Consider the following 21,761-nt stretch of genomic DNA (forward strand, 5'->3'; position numbering starts at 1 on the left):
TAAAAGCCAGGAATGGCTTCCCCACTGTGTAGGTATAGTGACGTTACTTAAGCATGCCACAGTACAGGTTTCCAAGGATAAGTATTGTTCAGGTCCATTATGAAATGGAAACGTCAGAAAACCAAGCAATGTGCACTTGCAGCCCAGAAAGCCAACCACATCCTGTGCTGCATCAAAAGAAGTGTGGCCAGCAGGTTGAGGGAGGTGGTTTTGCCCCTCTGCTCTGCTCTGCTCTGGTGGGACCCCACCTCAAGTACTGCATCCAGCTCTGGGGCCCCCCACATAAGAAGGACATGGACCTGTTGAAGTGAGTCCAGAAGAGGGTCACAAAGATGATTAGAGGGCTGCAGTACATCTCCGATGAAGACAGGCTGAGAGAGTTGGGGTTCTTCAGCCTGGAGAAGGGAAGGCTCTGGGGAGACCTTCTAGCAACCTTCCAGTACCTAAAGGGGACCTACAGGAAAGATGGGGAGGGACCGTTTATCAGGGAGTGTAGTGATAGGACAAGGGATAATGGTTTCAAACTAAAGAGGGTAGACTTAGATTAGATCTTAGGAAGAAATTCTTTACTGTGAGGGTGATGAGACACTGGAACAGGCTGCCCAGGGAATTTGTGGATGCTCCATCCCTGGAGGGGTTCAAGGCCAGGCTGGATGGGGCTTTGGGCAACCTGGTCTGGTGGTAGGTGTCCCTACCCATGGCAGGGGTGTTGGAACTCGATGATCTTTAAGGTCCCTTCCAACCTAAACCATTCTATGATTCTATGAACTTCCAAGTTCTCCACTACTTTGGGAGAATCAAATTGCCTTTATACAAGACCAAAGCTTGAAATTTTCGAAGGGGGAGTTAAAAAATAAGGTTTTCAGCAAATACATAGAAATTATGCTCCCAAATCTTTGTCTTGATGTGATAAACTCCCATGAAATTTTTGTGAGAACTGAATACTTTTGCAGGTTACTTTGACTATCTCATTATTAAAAGCTTCACAAAATGAGCTCGTTATTTATATGGCTAGGTATGGATTTTTAAATTTAAATTTGGGTCATTATTGAATCTTACCAGAGGAACTGGGACCTACAGTTAGATATCTAGCTTCTGTTACATTCTGGGCATCACCTAGCTCCTAAGGGTCTTTCAGTAATATAAATTTAATTGTGGATTTGGATAAGCAGTTTTAGACAGCTGGAACCAAAATACTGACATTTTGGAGTTTAAGCCTGGCTAAACCATGCCATAAAGCATGGCACAGAGGCCATATACTAGTATACGGTGTGCTAACATCAATGAAACGTGAAACACAGGGCATGACCTGAAAGCTGCACCACAATGCTGTGCCTAGATAAATACGTTTCTCAACAGGGTTTATTTGGTCAGGAGCGGCCCTGCACTTCCACAGGTATATCTCTTCTTTTTCTGAAGCTGGACCAGTCTCAGGTAGCTATGATATCTCTGTACCATGTTCTACTGCACAGCACAGGATTTTCTTTGGTCTCATTATAAAACTGAAATATATGAGGTTTTATGCATTTATGTCTGGGAGCTGTTGGAGGTCCTTGGATCAAATTCACCATAGGTATAATGTAATCTTGTGACTGCTATGTGTAGATCGTTAATTAACTCTAGGAATACACCAAGTGTAAGGGTTAGGGATTGATTTCCATACTTTATTCAAGAATTTAAGTTGATGATATTAAAACCAACCTTAATTCATTTGGACAGTCGAGTTTTAATTAAATTGAAACTCCAGGGCTGCTTTCCCTAAAAGGTAATATAGAGGTCAGCTTTTCAGTTGGTGTAAAACGGCACAATTCCTTTGAGAATCTGGCCCTCACTGTTTCAGGGAGTGAGAGAAAAGGGGAGAAAAAAAGACTAGCAAGTTAATGCAATAACATGTTTTACTAAACACTCTCAGAATGCATACTCAGCAACATAATTGACACAATACATCACAGCAGCTGCAGCATGACGCTCCTAAAAGGATGTGTTTTTGCAGCCTCTGATACAGACTACACTGTCTCATTATATTTACAGCAATGTGCATAGAGTAGTAATGAGTTATAACATCGCCAGCTAGTTGGTAACACAGCTTGAAATGCTTTCAAAGCAACAAAATAGCACATAATAGAGATGCCAGGATATGCGTTTTGGAAAGACTTTAAATAACTATTCTTCACTTAAAAAAAAAACAAACCAACCAAACACAAAACAATAACAAAAAAGGATAGACCATACTAGATAATAGATTGTAACAAATTGAAGGACTTTGTTATATCAGTTATGTAGTTTAGTCAAGGGAGAAGGGTAAAAAATTGTCCAAGAAAATAAAGACTGCCAAACCCTAAGCAGGATATAAATATACATATGTAAACAAGAGACCAAGCACTCACAGAACACTTGCCATCACTGTTGTCAGAAACCTATAAACAATTCATACTACTGTTCCTTAAATATTTTGAATTCTTTTTTTTTTTTCCTTAAAAAGTGAAACTGAAGTAAATAAACCTGGAAATGGAGAGGGTTTGTAATATTAAGAGAGCCACAACGAACATATTGAAAAATGCAATTAGAGCAGAGCATTCCAGCACTAATTTGGAGGCACTCAGTTTTACATGATTTTAATTTGGTCTTTTTTCTGGCTGTGTAGTGGTTTGTGTATGGGTTGAGAAACTTATTTCAGCACTCTCAATGACCTCCACTCTCTAATTGACAACTATGGCCCACCAGCAGGTCAGAAAAAGTCAAGCAAGGACCATAAAATTCACAGAACTTTTCCGTACCTCTGAGCCCTAAAAAATACGAGATAGCATGTGTCAACAACATGTAAGAACACAAAGGTCAGATTAGGAAGAATATCTCAGGATAATAGAGGCTCAGAGTCAGAATAAATAAACTTAGAGAATAATAAAAGTCTGCTTAAAGGTTTCGGTGTTCACATTATTTTTCCTATAGAAATTATATCCATAATATATTTTCATGTTTTGTTGTTATAGATTATGATTCAAACTGCAATCATCCTCTTCAATCTATTAATTTAATGGCACAAAACACCCCTGAAAATATCCTTTTTTCAGAATCCTTTAGAGGTAACTGATTCTGAGAACTACATCATTGCTGTCTTCTGCAGCTCATCATTATTTCTACCCGTAGGGCTTCACATGATATTTCAGCAGGATTTGCAACTCTGACAGCAAAACTATAATGTAATCTCTAACAAGGTAATGCTTATAATACCTATATATGCTGTGGCAGAGGCTGGGTTTAAGAAGGGTTTCATTATTATTCCAGGAGACTTTTTATAGTATTGAGTGATTACTATAGTGTTTAGGATCTTTAATGACTGAAAGGTTGGTAGTTTCATCACTATTCTCCAGATTTTATTGCTGAATAAAGTATCCGAAATAAAAAGTGCTTCTGTTTTTACATTGTGAGATTCTGAGTTTATACAATGAATAAACTCCACTGAAATCAAAGAAGTTTCTTCACATGCATATTGATATAATTGAGTTCAGGTTTTTCTCCATTCAACCTCAACAATCACCTTCCTAATTTATCAAACTATTATTCATTAGCTTTCCCTAGATTACCCAAATTAACCCTCTCATTCCCAAGGAATGGTCTTTGGGGTACCTGCAGTATGTTTCCTTTAGTTGTTGTTAAAATTAAAATAAAAATTAAAAAAAAAATCATAAAAAGGTTAGAGATGGAAGGGACCTTAAAGATCATCGAGTTCCAACACCCCTGCCATGGGTAGGGACACTTACCACCAGACCAGGTTGCCCAAAGCCCCATCCAGCCTGGCCTTGAACCCCTCCAGGGATGGAGCATCCACAAATTCCCTGGGCAGCCTGTTCCAGTGTCTCATCACCCTCACAGTAAAGAATTTCTTCCTAAGATCTAATCTAAGTCTACCCTCTTTAGTTTGAAACCATTATCCCTTGTCCTATCACTACACTCCCTGATAAACGGTCCCTCCCCATCTTTCCTGTAGGTCCCCTTTAGGTACTGGAAGGTTGCTAGAAGGTCTCCCCAGAGCCTTCCCTTCTCCAGGCTGAAGAACCCCAACTCTCTCAGCCTGTCTTCATCGGAGATGTACTGCAGCCCTCTAATCATCTTTGTGACCCTCTTCTGGACTCGCTCCAACAGCTCCATCATAAAAGAAGTATAGTGTCACAGTTACACAAGTTCATAATGTTCCAACAATTACAATTACAACAATTATAATTACAATAATTCCACTAAATTGTGTCTACCGGTACACAATATCCTACCTAATATGTAGATTTAGAAGGAAATTTATCTTCTCCAGGATTACCTAGATCCTTGAAAGTGGAAAAGCATTCCATGTTTTTCCTTTAACTTTTCATGAAATCATTATAAATCATTATAAATAATTGAAAGCAAAATGTTTCAGATAATAGAGAAAATATTTTTTCTGTCACATCTGAGACTATAAGTAGTCTAAGTAAACTTCATTCTTATCCCGCTTCTATTTTCTAAATATGACATTCACAGCAATACTGAGCCATGCATACCTTTGTAAGAAATAAATATGTTACGTTCCTTTAAGCACAGCAATTTATGTACTTGGTTAAAGTATAATGATAAAATGTGTGGGTCTGCTTTTCTTTTTTTTCCTTTTTTTTTTCTTTCTTTTTTCTTTCTTTTTTTAATTTTTTCTTAGGATATGGAAGTTTCTATATTTAAGGGTAGGCATAACTAAACCATCTCAGTCCTTATGCTACAGGCTTCTTCGCTTGACTTGTGTATATGACAGGACTTAAGTGTAAAAGAAATGGTCTTTTTTCTATTTATTTTGACAGACCAAATCTGAGAGATCAGACTGTATACAGAACACAACTACCAACTCTTGTTTCCAATAAATTTTGACTCAAATGGGAAGTCTGGATTCAGCCCTCCTTTCCAATCTATAGAAGAAAGGCAATAAAATTACCTGGTCTCAAAGGGAATGAAAAGGGGAATTTATTCTTTTTTGGTAAAAGTGTTATGAGCTTATGGCTTATTTTTAATCAAATATTTTTCTTTCATGTAGTTCTTCACCTGCAGATTTGTTTCTTTCGTTTTGCCTTGCTTTTCCCAATCATTTTTAAAAATCTAGAATAGTGTTTATTATCACAGCGGCAAGTTTTCTGTAAAAATTGCTACCTGAAGAGACTTTTTGAATTACATACATATAATAATTATTAACATAATTATTTGGTTCATAGTAGAGAGTTCTAGCTAGAACTGTGTGAATATTTGTATCTTAATCAAATATGCCCTCAAGTTTGGTGTATTTACCCTCACCTTATGCTTGCAGCAAGTTGACCTAACGTAGAAAGCTATTATCCTAAATAAACTGCCTCCTCTCCTAGTGACTCTTCCCTGGTGCTTCCTCAACTACTTCTGTCTGAAACCAGCCTGTAAATGTTGATGGTCCTGCATTCCAGACTAGCAGCTGGAATAAAAACAGGGAGACTTTGGAAGACCTTTTTTGCTATGAGTAATTTCCATATGAAGATTAAGCATGGTAAATGAGGAACGATTTTATTCTTTTCTGACCCCTGGGGTTTAAACTGTTGCAGACAAACCATGAAATGTTTCCTTAACATTTCCTTAAGATTCAGCCCTACAGTGAGTTCAGAAGTAGTCTGGATGACAGTGAGCCAAAATGCTACTAAGATCCCCTACATCTTGTGAGAATCTCACAAGTCAAGTCCTCAAAACTGCTTGGATGGTATAAAAGCCATGGCTCATTTATCAAGGTAAGCACCCAGCACTCGAATCTTGCAATGAGTTCCTGAGTGCTTACATTAGCTTTGATTATGGGCATTGCTCCTTTAACTCACTGAAATGATTTAGAAAACAGCAGTAAACATGTATGCTTCAGAACATAATCGACACTAAGCCCTTTGTGTTTTACTAGTCTTTAGCTCATTTGGTATTGGTCCTTGATTGGAGTGCAATTGCAGATAAATATTTGAAGATGCTTTTTCCTACCACTTAATATTTCACAAGCAACATATACATTTAGTTTAAAAGGTAAGTAACGGAGATTTGATTTCTGAATAAGTCTGTTATAATTTATATGGTGAACAGTTTGCCAGTCCTATTGGCCTACTTCGGTTAAGAATCATATAATCTACAACCGTGCACTATGTGTGGCATACATATTTATTGAAGAAAAATTTGGAATTAGCATCCAGTCTCGGATACTCTTTCTGCGTCTTTTCATAAGATCAAGGAGTTTAAAAGCTGCAGATTTACTTTCACCACAGATTAAACTACATGATAGTAATGGAAAAGCATAATCAAACAAAGTTATAGAGCAATATACCTAAACTATGACTAAACTAGCCATCTAGCACTGAGGAGGCATCCGTATGAAATAAAGTTTAGAGCTTCAGTATAAAGTTGCTTTTCTTTTCTAAAAAAAATTTAGCCAAATGTTACCCTTTAGTCTGAACATCTGATAGGGTTTTAATGATTAAATTATAGATCAATGGTCATTGTTAATTCCGTAGGTAGGCCTTCAGATATGCAGGAAAACAAGCAAAACCCAGTAGCATAAAAATAAAACTTTTCCAAAACTATAAATTGAGAGTTGGCGGTACCAGTAAGACAGAGAGGGCAAATGTGCTACAATCGTTTACCAGAGGGAATAAATTAACGGGAAGTAATGAGAACATAACCTAAAAAAAATCCCTAAAAACATTTGTGACCCAGGCAGAGAGCAAGGCAGCAGACATGCACATTATGGACAGTAATATGATTACTTTTGAGAGGTTAGGACAAAAACCCCATAAGGGGTAGTTTGAATGGAGTGTGGCAAAATAAAATGGGCACGCAAAATGTTCTGCTGCAGATGTCGCAGTAAGTGAGGTGCAGAGTGTTAGGAATCGTAGTGCTCTGGACAGCAAAAATAAATCAAGTCATGACATGAATGCCAGGGGAGGAAATATAAGATATGGAAATAGCTTAAATTATTACATTTTTAGAGATATTACCAAAGAGAATATTGCAATTAAGTTTTAGAACTGCACAGAAATATATAATCATAGGTAGGACCTCCATGGAAATCTGGTTCTTAATTAACCTGCCCTTATCACTTTGATTTTTGAGCTTAAAGACTTTAAATCATTTTTATATTATTTTTATGTCCTAATGTTAACCTTTACCTCTTTTTTTTTTCAGCACAAGTTATTATTTTTTCTCTTAAAATGTAGTATATATATTAGCTTTCAAGCTGATCACATTAAGGGAAACTGTTTCCAAATTATCCAAAGGTAACTTTTAAATTGACCTGGACTTTCTTTTTGCCGTCGCTTCACAAAGAAAAAGAACTTTTTAACTTTTTATTCTGATTCAAGAAGGACTATATTTTTTTATTCGCACTTTCCCAACTTAAGAAAATTATTTTCCACTCAACTGCAGTATTATTATGACTAGTAATATCTGTGAGTTTTATAAATAGCCAGATCATGCTGTCTTCTTGGAACTAATGGGGACACGGTGAAAAATCCCAGTAGCCTCAGCATTGCGTATTGGAACTGAGCCATGAAGATATAAATGCTATTCCTAATACTCTTGGGAAGTCTTTGCATGGGATTTTGCAGCTGGGCTAAATGTAGGTAGATGATCTCCCTTTACAGTATGTGCCCCAAGTTTTCTTTGGAGTTTTTTGTCCTTTATAGAGTAATGGAGTTATGTCTGGAAAAGGATAGAGGGTTAAGAATCGGGCTTTACTTCGGCAAGTTTCTTTGCTTTTGCTTTCTGCAGGTACCTGCAGATTTTTATAAATGTGAAATATTATTTTAATTTGTGTTGTCCTCTTTGTTTCTAATTTTATCTTTTAAACATAATATATAGATTTCATTTATTGCTTGTTGTGAAAAAATAATATTCATTTAAGTAAGATGTGAGCAAGCAGAAACATCTAAATGTAAACTGAAACAAAATAGTCAGCTCTTACTATATTTTTTTCAGTCTATTACTTCTCCGTAAGAGAACTTCACTCTCATCTATTCTTTAATAGGATTAATTAAAAGAGATAACTTGTTCTTTCTGAGAGAATGCCTGTCCTTGTTCTCTGTATAAGGCTGATGCACTCTTGATTTCTGAAAGTGGACAAAATAAAGGCTGCCCCGACTGGTTTGTCAACAGCCTCATTTCCTGCAAACTTGCTTGTTGCTTTACATAAGGATGCATGGGAACATGGCATCTGACATGCAGTGGATTTACAATGTCCTTGAAAAGGGAAAATCGTGGCTCCGATGCCAGAACTGTCAACACTGCTGGTGATTTCAGCTGGGGTAAATCCTCACTTTTCTCACTTTATTTCCACAACCTCAGGAGTGTTGCACAGTCTGCAGAGTCGGTGATACAGACCAGCATAAAGATTAATTATTTTCTTCTGCCTTTCTGATCTCAGGTATCTTTAAAAGTTAGTTCAACCTATATATGTTTCCTGTTAGCTGAGAGCTGAGGCATTCCTGGCAGTCTAGGTTTCTTGACTAATTTTCCTATGGCACATCATAGATTCAAATACTTGTTTGGATGTTTTTGTGGATTCTCTCGGAATTTACAGATAATAAATTGCTGTCTGAGATAGTGGGGGATAGACGTGAACAGAGAGGTGATTGCTCCTTATCAGATGAACCTAAACAGCCTTAAAAAAATCCTAATATTTTTAAAAATGTAACAACAGAGAAGAATTCAAATAGTCAGTTCCTTTCAAATTCCTACAATATTCTGATTTCTGAGGTATTTTATGCTCTATGTGGAGATAATACATTTCAAGTGCAGTGTTGTAATGTAGTAGTCTAGTTCACAGTAAATTCCTGAGAATGTAGAAACCAAGGAGAGGGAACTCCCAAGGAGAGGGATTACACTGATCTCTTGGGAAGATTTATTGCTGCATTCAGTGAAACTGAAAGGTGTCTCCTTGCCCAAAAGCTTGAAAAAAGTCCTTATTCCACTTCTAATGAAATTAATGGAAATTTTGCAATTCATTTCCTCTGCAGAAAGATCAAGTCTACTGTTTCTGTTCCATTTTACAGCAACAGATCATACAAAAATAGGATGGGAGAGATTCCAGGTCTCCTGACTTAGTGGGCTCTTCAAATTAAAAAGTCAGTCATATGCTATCAATACTGCTGCTAGAAGCATGTTGAAAATGTTACAAGCCTATAAGGTATTGCTTAAGAATTCTGGCAATTAAAAAAAAAAAAACCAGACCACCAATCAAAAAACATTAATCCAACCCCTGCCGTGGTGGGTGCTGTTGGTTTGTCTATACCTCCTTCAGAAATGTTCATCCAGCTGGCAGCATGACAAGTGTCAGTGCTTGGAACATTCAGAAGATTTGATTTATTTTAATTACATGCTAATTAATGGGAGTCTTTTAGTATGCTCAATGACACAAGTAGGACAGCAGAGCAGCTACTATTGTGTGGTAAAGGAAAGCACCGAAAGAAAGGTGTTTTTCTGAAAAACTGTTGAGCCTGGTTGGGGGGGGAAGAAAAAAGACAGTAAGTTGGCAGGAGAGCCACTTGCATATAGAAAGTGTATTCAGTTCCTATTCATTTGATGAAGGTTTTTTTAGGTGAAATGAGTATTTACTGCAGAATGTACAGGGATGACAACAGCTGGGGACATGGGCTGGAAGACAAGTCCTGAAGGTGAGGTTGGCAGGGGAGTCATATAAGAGAATCCTAAAGACTTCAGGTTTAACGTCCCTCCATGCTTTTGCCCATTCTTCTGTATGCACCAATCATTCTTCCATAAATAGTCATGTATATATGATGAGTTTGCTCTAAATCATTATTTTAATGTTTAAAATATTTAAGAGATTTATATGAATATGAATGTATGTGCCTATTTTGAAGTGATTAGCATTGTCTCATTCTCCTTTGTGTTGGCTCAGTTAGCTTCCTTGGAAGCCAAATAAATATTTAGTCTTGCTGGAGAGGATAGTCCTTTATGGAGGACAGCACACTAGCTCTGCATGGACGTGTAGTTAGGAATATTAGCTATGTGCATTTAAAAGGATGCATCAGGAACAAAATCTCTGCAGAAATATATTTCCCTTTTATTAGGAAAGACTTCTATAGGCTTAATTATCATGGAAAAATAAAAGCACAGTTTCCCAGGGAAATACTACCCACTGATATCACAAGAATTCAGCCCTACTTAAGTGCTAGGAGGTATGTTCTCAGTGCACTTGTAATCGGGTCTTTATCACCATGGTTATGAGATTTAACTGACTGAAAACTGTAGGCATTTGTCTCATTAATGCCAAATGTTACAGTTTATTTCTGGGAACTGAAAACCCTGCTGCCCAGGGAAACCTGTGCTGTGATAATTTTTGAAAACAAGCCACTTGAGAATAGCCTGCCTGGTTCACGTCAGATGGTTTCACACCAATTTTGTTACTGGTTCTTAGGGGGTTTTGGTTATTACATAACTTTGTTTTGTGGCATTTTGCTTTGTGAGTTAGTATTCTTTATGGACTGCAGGCCTAACTCTTACGAAACAAGCATGGCTTAAATTAAATCACTTCTGGACTATGCTAGCACCTTAGCATACTCTTTGCATTTACATTTTACTTTTCCCTCTCCTGTTTTTGGTTTGTCTTTCATTGTACACTTTCAGAAAAAAACACTTTTCAGCTGTTATCTTGGAATTGAATATAGTCACACTTCTCTGCTTGGAAGATAATTAAAGAAATGCCATTGCCTTTCCAATTTTATTTCTATTGTTCCTGAAACAGATAATGTAGTATCATCAGTGATTTCAGTAGCACTTGGACCAAACAGATGTAATACATTTGGACCTTTTTTTTTCCCATGAGTTACCCAAAAATAAAATCCTTGCATTTCATCAGAAAATTTGACAGAAATTTGAGGGTTTCATTTATCAACTACTAAAATTTTTCTTCTGTTTTACTATCTTTGTTGAGTAGGATTTGTACAGAGTATAAAAACTGCGTGTAACTACATCACTGACTTCTGATTAGAAGTGTCATCAATGGAAAGTTGGAGTTGGGATGATTTTATTTTCTGCTTTAGTCTTTTTTGTTGTGTATTGGGACTATATTTTTATTTTCTTCTTGTAATGTATTTTGTATGCAGAAGCTGAGTGCCAGAGCAAAGGAGTTGACAGAGGAAGGCTAGGGTAGTAGAAGAAGGAGTCTATATAGATTTGACTATGAATGAATATATAGAGATTTTCCAAACATAATGTTTGGAAAAGGTCCTTATCTATTGCTTTATTTGTAGTGTTATTTATTATCGTTATTATTAGAACAATATTTTATTGCTTTCCTATACCAGTCATGATTGTCTGCAAATCATCTCAAAACCTAAGCACACTCAGTTTTTTTCACTTATATATATTTCTTTCAAATTGGTGGATTTATCTAACTGGCCTGTAATAAAGAAGTCAATAAAGCCATTTAATGATGACTTTTCCCCATTCTGCCTCTTTCCATACCTAAATACACCAAGTGCTACCACTTCCATAATCAAAACAGTGGTTGTCTCTATGTCTGCATAATCCAAATGAAGATGCCTGAACAAAAAGGGGCACAGTAATTATAAAACTACTTACTAATCTTCCTTACTTTGTGATCTCAGGAGGCATAAGAATAATAAGAATTGATAGGAATTGTAAAATTCGCTTTATAGTTTCTACATTTCATATAACTTTATGAAGCCGCATTGCCTTATACACAAATGGTTGAAAGGAATAATAATAATATACAAAACAACAGTAAAATAAATGGATCTTTAAATAAAGGATTGCATAGATAAATGCTGAGCATAATATTTCAGAACTAGGATAAAACTCATAAAAACATTCAGCCCTCTATTATTGCCTCCTGGCTTTTTATCATATTTTATGCAAGTGACTGTTATTGTACAAACAGATTAAGATTCTCTATTTGGGATGGGTGTACTGCACAAAAATAAGATTTTAGAATGAAATTTTACGTCACTTGTTGGGAGAGGGAGAGGACTTAAAGATCACGGGTAAATCAAAATTGTCATTCCAGACATGCCCGAGCCAAACCTGATGCCTGTGCAAGAGTCTTTATGTGATTCAGGATGATTAAGCAAAACACATGGTAAATCTGGCCCTGGCATAAATATTAAAGACTGCCAAATGTGTGCAGGGAAGAGACATCCTAACTCCATCTCATTTCTTTGTGCACCTGGCACTCTGCTAACAGGTTTGGTTGAAGCCAGTTCTGTGTGTCATCTCCACGGGCTGCTGGCACTGCAAAGGCTCTCCTTCTCCACTCTCAGGAACACTAGTTCAAAGTGACAGAAAGGTGCCAATAGGAATAACTTAAGACTTTGTATTTACTTTTCAAAAGTGCAAGAGATCTTGGAAAATATGAAATCTCCGTGGTTTCAAGAATAGCATGATCCAGCTGCGGCCACCCACAAAGGCTGGTGGTAGCACAGGTTGTAAGAGAGCCAGGCAATTCTAAGCAACATGAACATTCATGGATTATTTTAGCAAACCTTCATACTCTTTTCAAAACAGATTGCTAAAATAGCAAGCTTCCTTCTGTTCGTATGAACTGTTAGTCGGCTGTTTGCATGTCAGTCGGAGGTTAGGTGAAGGTATGAACTGAGTCAAGGAACTCATTTTGAAATACCCCATAGTTTAGGCTTATTCTTCGGGAGATCCAGAGCAAAATACTATACCTGAAGTAACAGAAAATAGAAGTGGTTGTATTCAAAACTGAGGCAGATCACTAAATAAGGGTAAGTATGGACACAACCTCTGAGATAGTAAAAGGAAGGGAGCTAAGAAGTTCCAGGATAGTGGCTGGGAGTAGTTTGGGTGGGGATACGACAGAGGAATTGGTTGTACTTTGGCAGTAAAGGAGACTGGGACGATAACCCATGGACAGCATTTCCTACTGTGGCTGTGTTTATATTTTTATTCCACTTTTATTGTACTTTTATTCCACTTTTTCTTTCTTCTTTCTGCCTAGTCTTGGTATAAAGGAGAAGGAACCACAAACCCATGAATTTTCTACAGCACTCAAGCCAGTTTAAAAAAAAGTGAAATCATTCTCTACCCGTCTGTCTTAAGGTTTTGGCTTTTTTCCTTAGCTCCCTACACAGATAAAAAACCCCCAAACCCGAGGCACTGCCTAGTCTGTTGTGGAGCTGCCTGCCTCTGGGCATTACAGTAGTGCTTCAAAAGCTGCAGTGCTTCGTTGGTGAGAAACTACATTAGGCGCACCCTACCCCCCCTGCCCCATCCCCCCCCTTTTTTTTTTCTTAGGATAACATTTAGAAAAGAAATTAGCCTTTATGACACTTAAGAATTATCTATGATATTCTATTGTCATCTTTATTTATTTACTTATTTTCTCATTTAACTAACTGCCCATTGTTAAGCACAATCCTCAGCTATTAAGCCAGAGTTCTATGAGATCTACTTAGAGTCATTCTGTTTTGATTGATTTAGCTGTATTTTGATTCTGTGGTCATGGAGTCAGTGATTATAATAGGCAAGATGTCTAGAGTTTTATGTCTAATCTTATCTTAGGACTTTTTCTGATGAAAAATATTCCACTGCTACCACCATTATAAAGCAGCTCATAATTATGCAGGAAACATTATGCAGCTCATAAAATGTTTCCCCTTCTGAATCCTGCTGTGTTACACAAGAAAAGTCAAAATTTTTTCCATGGCTTCAACAAGGAGTTGCCATGTACCCAAGGTTCATAAGTGAAAATCAAAGTCGTGATTTTTGTGAACCACTTTTATTAAATTCATTCTAATCCCCATAGCTATGAAGAAATGGTCTTTAGACTGTTGGTCAGCTGAAGTATTTGCAAGGATTCTGTGCAATAGAAATAGCACTCCCCGAAGTTTGTTGTACTGGTAAAACATTTGCAGTCATACTTTTCATAATTAAAATGATCTGTTTCATCTTAATTAAGTCTGAAATTAAAGGGAAAGTTTATGAAACGGGCTTCTGAACTCTTCAGTCTGTTTTGAATAATACAGCAAATGCTTTTCCATTCCCTTACCATCAGGTAACAGAAACGCGGACTGGTCCTCTTGGCTGCAGTAACTATGACAACCTAGATTCTGTCAGCTCTGTTCTGGTTCAGAGTCCTGAAAATAAGATTCAGTTGCAAGGTATGTAGGTGCAATTTCATTAATTTGTTTTGGAACAGGATGGCATTTATCACACTATCTGTTTTTCTTTCTTCCACCTCATAAAAGGTCATTTTCCTCATTTTTTTTTTTTTCTGTGCGCAATAAGTACATTCTAGACAAAGTGAAGGAAATGTCAGTAACTCATGTTGCCTTTGAAATGGAAACAATTTCTGTACAATTCAGAAAATAATTTGAATAATGCTGTTAACATTTTACAGCCCTATTTAGCAAACACTTGCACACTTTTTAAACAGCCCGAATTCACAGAGATTCCACCAAGCAGGGAATGACATTTAGTGTGCTCAGCCTCCTTTACACATACTGAGTAGTAGCTTATACCTCATACCACTGAAATGAATGGAGTTACTGGAGAAGCAGGATATAGATTTTTCAAAGACTCTAAATAATGAAGAGTCCAAAGGCTCCTATTGGGAATTTTAAGTAAACCTGGAAGATTAGGCATCTCACTTATTAGGAGAACAATCGTAATTATATATTTAGAAAAAGAAAAAAGGAGAGGGAGAGGGAAAGGGAAAGGAAAAGGGAAAAGGAAAAGGAAAGGGAAAGAATGGAAGAAGAGGCATTCATTTTTTGATAATTCCAGTAGACGTATTTTCCAGCCTGCATATTAGGTACATAAACACTTTTGAAAAGTCACCCTCTAGGGTGCTTTTTTTCAGTTACTCAAATGTAGCATGAACTTCTTATTATTGCTATGAAAACTGACTAAATTCTCTTTAATTTATGTACTTCTGTATACCTCTGTGTATATACAATGAGAGAAGAATACAGTTCTTAATTTACAGTTCATAGGATCACATAGAATGGTTAGAGTTGGAAGGGACCTTAAAGATCATCGAGTTCCAACCCCCCTGCCATGGGCAGGGACACCTCCCACTAGAGCAGGTTGCTCAAAGCCCCATCCAGCCTGGTCTTGAACCCCTCCAGGGATGGGGCAGCCACAGCTTCTCTGGGCAAGTTACAGGTAGCTATACAATTCTTTCCAGTTTTTAAAACTTTCCATATTTGTTCATAAATCAATTGGTTATATAGTGTGAAGCTGCTGCTGTTGCCGAAGAATGGCTGTCAGGGAAAGATTCTTTTCCTGTTTAAAACATCCATGTGAGTTTTTTTCCCTTTCCTTTCTCTCTCCCCAGAAGAGTTTAAAAGCCATAAAATCATACAGTGATTTCAGAGACAGTGTACATTTTTTTAAAAAAGAACTTGTTGTTTCCACTGGGATGCTATGAAATGTTTCCAGAAATAATTTGCATGATGTTTGCCAGTTAAAATTTGGAAAATAATCTATGCATCCCTCAGACAGTGGTTTGACACATGCCATTGTATTGTCATTATGAGAAATATATTTATATTTATATACTTAAAGTATTTCATACTTATCATGGGAGAATTGAACAAGACTCAAGTTTGCTCATTTGGGATTTCTTTTCCTTTCACAATTTCAAGGTTTTTCACGAGTATGTAAGTACATTGAAAAGTTTACTCAGACAACAACAGAGTTTTACAAATTTTGACATGAGGTAGAAGAAAGCACAGACAGACCTGGTTTTAGCAATTGATGTGACTTTTGACTGAGAAAAGTTATGAAATTACTTTTACAGCTATCATTTTTATGAACCTAAAAATAAGGGATAAATCTCTGTGAAATTGTCCAAGTGCCTATATAGAGGAAATCTGCATCACAAATAACCAATCCATATGCTGAGAAATTACTTCCCACCCAAATAAACTCCACTGGTTCCAGAGAGATTATTCTTGCCACACAAAATAACAACAAATAATAAATAAAAATGTATAATGTACCTCACAGTGGCTTTTTGGTTAGCTGATTAGTAATGTAGCTAGAGTGCCTGATAGCTTGTTAATTAAAATGCTTCTGTATAAAATACTCATTCCCATCATTGGGATCATGTAAACAATGGTCAAAATTATCAAATAAATATAAATATCTGGTCACAAATATTCTGAATTTTTGATTCACCTGCTCTGTGGTTCTGATACATCAATGTGATAGGCTTTTGCAAGGCCTCCACATGCCACGGCAGGGTAAAGTGTGAAAACACTTTGCAAAAAGATTTGCAACATAGAAGGAGTTATTTGCAACACCCTGGGAGCTAGACTGCACACTTTCTCCATGCTAAACATTTAATAGAGTTAAGAATGAATTTTCTTTCTCCTGGTTTTGTAGCCCTACCCATCACATCCAACTGACTGTCCCTTTGCAATTAAATAGCAATAAGAAATGAAATATCGGACGAAACTTTTTTTTTTTTAAAATTTCCTTCAACCTGATTTTCCCATTCTTCTTAGTGTGTCTCTAGAGAATCATGAAGAGATAACTGGAGTTATTTAGACAAGCTATATTTTGTTGTGTCAAAGGCAACATGGAAAACAAGTCCAATACAGAATGGAAATGCTTACCTTCACACCACATTTTCTGATTATACTGTCTCTTTACTCAGTCTTTCTTTCAGGGCTTCATCAGTACTCTCAAAATCTGTATTAGCTGCTAGTACCAAGTTTATAATTCAGCTGGATGCTTCCCTATTGCAAAGCTCTTACTGCTGAGGCTGTTCATTCAGCGAGTCTTTGCAAGGAGAAGTTGATGTAATCCTTTCTTCCTGTTTTTGACAATCCCCCAGAAAGAAATTACAGCAGTAAATACTCTATCTGAGGAGGTTACTAGTTAGTGGAATGAGTGTTCCTTTCTGAGGGGAAAATGTGAGGGATATATCTGAAATTATTTCTTAAAAAGGGAAATATATGACATAGTGCAAATGCTAGACAGATACGTAAATCGTCCAAAAAAAGCCACATAGTTTCCTTATTCACTGTTTGTTTGTTTATTTGTGACCTAGCTTGGGGAAGTTGCTTGGCTTGAGCTTTCCCTTGCATTTAATAACATAATACTTACTCTATCTCCTTCAGGTCTTCAGGTCATCCTGCCTGAGTATCTGCAAGAACATTTTGTCCAGGCAGCTCTGAGCTATATTGCCTGCAATTCAGAGGGGGAGTTCATCTGCAAGGACAATGACTGCTGGTGTCAGTGTGGTCCCAAATTCCCAGAATGCAACTGTCCCTATATGGACATTCAAGCCATGGAAGAAAATCTGCTCCGCATAAGCGAGACTTGGAATGCATACAACAGTGAATTTGAAGAATCTGGTGAGATGTTTTATAAAATTTTTGTCTGTTTGGGCTGTATCTCACAAAAAGTATTTATACAACGGGCTCCATCGGAATCTCCAGAGTGGTTCGTACATCTAAAGCTATACATACTTAACTACATCCTGGATCTGAGCCTTAACTATTACAACATTCTGATAGAAAGTGTTGTCCTCATCTTGTGACGATCAGCAGCCTGTAATTTCTTTAGGATTTAGGCAGCTGTGTTTGAGTATTCATCTGCTATACTTTGTGGAGCCTGGAGCTGTAAGGACTTGGTCCCTGTTGGAGCAAGAACTGTACTAGTGGATGCAGAAAGCAGAACAAATGAGGAACAAAGTCAGGCTGTGCACTTTATATGGGTATTCAGCATTTTTGTTCCATAATGCAGCTGAAACAGGTGCTTTGTTTCACATCCATTTTTCAGTGTTCGGTCAAAGTTTCTCCCGTACTTCCTCTTTATCCTGTCCCTCCAGCAATACCATGAGGCTGACATGGAGAGCGTAGCCAGCATTTGATTTACCAAGTATCTAATAGTTCATCCCATCATAGTTGGCAACTTGTTTCTTCATATGATTTCTGTTTAAACTGGACCTATCCGTGTTGTCTCTACAACACATTTGTGCCACATTGGTTTTCTTTAAAGCATTGAGGTTTGTTTCATACATCATATCACCTGTCCTGATCATCAGAACTTCCAGTCCCATAGAGAATGGGAGCCGCAGGTAAAATCAGCTTCTGAACAACTGTTTTCACAACTCACTCACCCAGTAATATCAGTAACAGCTGTCTAGCCAGATGGTGGGAAAAGTAAGGAGAGCTCAGCAGACCTGGGAAAAATCACCGAGGAAACAAAAAAATAAAAAGAAATTAGGGAGATGAGGAAAAAGCAGAAAAAAGAAAAAATCACAGTTCTTAATGTGTTGTGTTAGAGAAAGAGAATGAGTCAGTAGAAGAAGGAGGAAGAAGACTACTCAGTGTGGGAGAGAAGAAATATGAGTGCAATAATTAGTTGCGAACAGTACATTGTATACATTCATTTTTTATATTTTTTGCTTTATTTTTAAAGACCAGTTGAGAATTTCAAAAGATTCTATATCCTTTAAAATTCCAGTTGCTGTAACTTTTAGTGAGACCTGATGCCTAAATCTGAATCTGTTTGGAAGATCTCAGGCTTTTTTCCAGCTCCGGTCTCACTCTTAGCAGGAGGACACCAGAACTTACAATATTTCTCCTTGGAGGAGATTTCTCACATCTCACAGACTTACCTGATTATAAAAGCATGAATTTATGTTTCATTTTTGTGTACTTAAAATGCATTTTCTCAATGACTATTTTGACACCTTTAAACATTTATGGGTCATGCTGTCATTTACTACTTTGCAAACTAGGACAAGCGTATTGACTCTACAGAAGGACATAGGTTTTTTACCATATTTTGTCCTATTTTAATGGGATCTTATATTGTTCAGTGTCTGAAGAATGTCATTTGATGGCACCTACTTAATAGCAATTTCAGTAAAGCTGATATGTGAATCTGTGGAGGATTCTTATAGTATGCTGTATAGGGGCTTCAAATTTGACTTCAAATTTTTTTACGAGTTTGGATAACTCAGCTACAGGCATAGTCTTCTGTTCAAGACTGAGACATGAATGTCAGTGGAAAAAATGGGTAAGAGTCAAATTCTGTGCTTTTAAAAAAGGCTCTTTAGCTATGCTGTGTGAATGACTAAAATGGCAACCTCACATACATCTGTCAATTAGGTAGCTGCTAGTAGGAGTGATTACTAAAAAATATGAAGTATAGATTGTTAACATCATTAAGACATATGCCACACCCACTCTTTAGCCCTTTAAATATTTAAATAATTTTTAATCTAATAAATACACAAAGTATGACTTACACATCTCATAGGTAGCTTAGAAAAATCTCTGCTTTTAACTTGTAAACTGTTTTGTATAAAGATGTTCATGGAAAGATGCGATAGGTAACTTTTTATGTGCACAAGTCTGTTGAAAAAAAATCGGCATGTGAGCTTTTGATAGATAGCTTAGTCACTCCCATTCAGCCTCCCTATATGAGTCATATATTGCCATCTGAGCAGCTCTTCTGGTACTGTCCTGCATGGTCTGTAAGCATTTCTAGCCACAGTGATTACTGAGACATTTTCTGTAAAATGTAGAGCTTGTGCAAACTTTAAACTACAAAAAACACTATTAACAAATGTCAGCATGATCTGATTCATGTTAATGGTGTGTTCTGAGAGCAAAAGTGCCCTTTATTAAATGAAAGCTAATGTTTTAAATAGATATTTTATGACTTTCATGTGGGTTATATATTGTTCAGTTTTGTCTAAATTGGTGGAAGTCATCTTTTGAGATAAGAGTATGTTGTTTTATTCTAATCAATTTATAATAAAAATAAATCAGCTAGAAAAGAGTAGGGTGAAAGAAGGCCAGACTATTTAGTAATTTAGGATCTGAGTAGACAAGGGTCAGGATAATCCAGACCACTAAGTACTGGCCCATATAGTCTACTACTATCTGCAGAGGAATGAATGAATGAATTCCATTCTTTGACACTATGGACTCCAGATTCAAGTAAAGTTAAATACAAGTGTATTAGTATTAATTTTCTAGCTTTTCTGCCTTCCAAACCCTTCCTTACCTTACATGTAAGCAAGATAGTCCTCTGAATCCAGAAACAAATTTTGTTCCCTAATACAGACCTGTAAAACTTACTGGGTTCACTTGAGGTCATGGACATTATCTGTGGGTAGAATTTGGCCTAAAAAGGAAGAAGTAAATTTCCAGTTTAAGATTGTTTGTTTACTGTCAGTAAACAAACTCTCCTTCTGTCTGTTCAAGATAAAACAACTGAGGAATAGATCTTTTTAAAGAAAAAAATGGCAGTTCTTCAGTGCCTAAATCCCATTTGAAATCAATGGGTAGCTAAATTTAGTTTGTGTCTTTGAAACTCTCCATTTGAATTTCTAGAAATAAAGAAAAGGAAAAAACAAAGTGCAACAGGACTGTTTTCTCCACAGCCTACTGCTTTCTTCCACACTAGGCAGTTTACATTATTGCTTTACTTTTTAAATCATGAGATGTGAAAGAAAAATGTGTGTACCTAGTTAAAAGTCAAATGTCCTAAACACTACAGTTACAACTGCAAAAACGTAATAATGTAGTATGACTACTCCATGCATCCAGCTGCAACAAGCAATCATGTTAGATGTATGTAATGTTGGGTGAAATAAAAGCATGTACCACAGCAGGAACCTCATGAAGTTCAGCAAGGAGAATTCCAAAGTCCTGCACCTGGGTGGTCCTGCATCAGGCATCAAGACATACTGGCTACCACCTGGCTGGTATGCAGCTTGGCAGAAAAGGATGTAGGGGTCCTGGTGGACACCAGGTTGACCATGAGCCGGTGATGTGCCCTTGCAACAAAGAAGGCTGATGGTATCCTGGCTGCATTAGGAATGTTATCAGCAGGTCAAGTGAGAGGATCTGTCCTCTCTCCTCAGCACTGGTGAGGCCACACCTGGAGTACTGTGTCTGGGTCTGGGGTCCCCAGTCCAAGGGAGACATGGGCATATCGGAGAGAGTCCTCGAAGATGATGAAGGGTCTGGAGCATCTCTCTTATGAGGAAAGGCTGAGAGATCTGGGACTTTTCGGCCTGGAGAAGAGAAGGCTCAGGGGATCTTAACAATAAATATCTGAAGGGAGGGTATGAAGAAGAAGGAATCAGGTACTTTTCAGTGGTGTCCAGTGACAGGACCAGAGGCAATGGGCACAAGCTAAAACACAGGAGATTCCCGCTGAAAATCAGGAAATAGTTTTTCACTGTGAGAGTGACTGAGCACTGGAACAGTTTGCCCAGAGAGGATGTGGAGTCTTCCTCCTTGTAGATACTCAAAAGCTGGCTGACCACAGTCCCAGGCAACTGGGTTTAGGTGGCCCTGCTTGATTAGAAATTTGGACCAGAGGTCCTTTCCCACCTCAACCATTCTTTTATACTGTGATCAAAGAATTTTCCGGCTTTTCACATAATAGGACGCTGGTCTGCATTTTAGTTTGCTGGTTGTAACAATTCTCTGTGATTATTACAGATTAGATGACCAAATATAATCCAGTTTAGAATATGTCATTCATCGTTATGTGCAGATTACATTTAACTCAGGCTCTTCTGGCACCTTTTAACTACTTGAATCTCATTTTGGATGACATGGCGCACTATATTATTTATCTCTCAGTAAATTTGACTGCCTTTTTCATCTCTCTAGCTTCCCTCCAGCAATACATACTTGATCACCATTAGCTCAATGAGCTGTATATAACCTCTTAATATCAGCATATGTACTGAGTTCTCAAAGAAATTA

The 21,761-nt window shown here is 37.2% G+C and overlaps 1 protein-coding gene across 2 annotated transcripts in view; it reads left to right on the forward strand.

Annotated features, from left to right (window-relative positions):
- Positions 1-21,761, forward strand: part of BRINP3 (BMP/retinoic acid inducible neural specific 3) — a 192,342-nt gene that overhangs the window by 118,526 nt on the left and 52,055 nt on the right. For both annotated transcript variants that reach the window (XM_074152178.1, XM_074152179.1), the window contains 2 exons: positions 14,063-14,168; positions 17,139-17,375. In XM_074152178.1, coding sequence (XP_074008279.1) covers positions 14,063-14,168; positions 17,139-17,375 — 343 coding nt within the window. The remainder of the gene's footprint in view (positions 1-14,062; positions 14,169-17,138; positions 17,376-21,761) is intronic.

The sequence above is a fragment of the Numenius arquata genome, chromosome 8 (genome assembly GCF_964106895.1).
Source record: "Numenius arquata chromosome 8, bNumArq3.hap1.1, whole genome shotgun sequence".
NCBI classification, from domain to species: Eukaryota; Metazoa; Chordata; class Aves; order Charadriiformes; family Scolopacidae; genus Numenius; species Numenius arquata.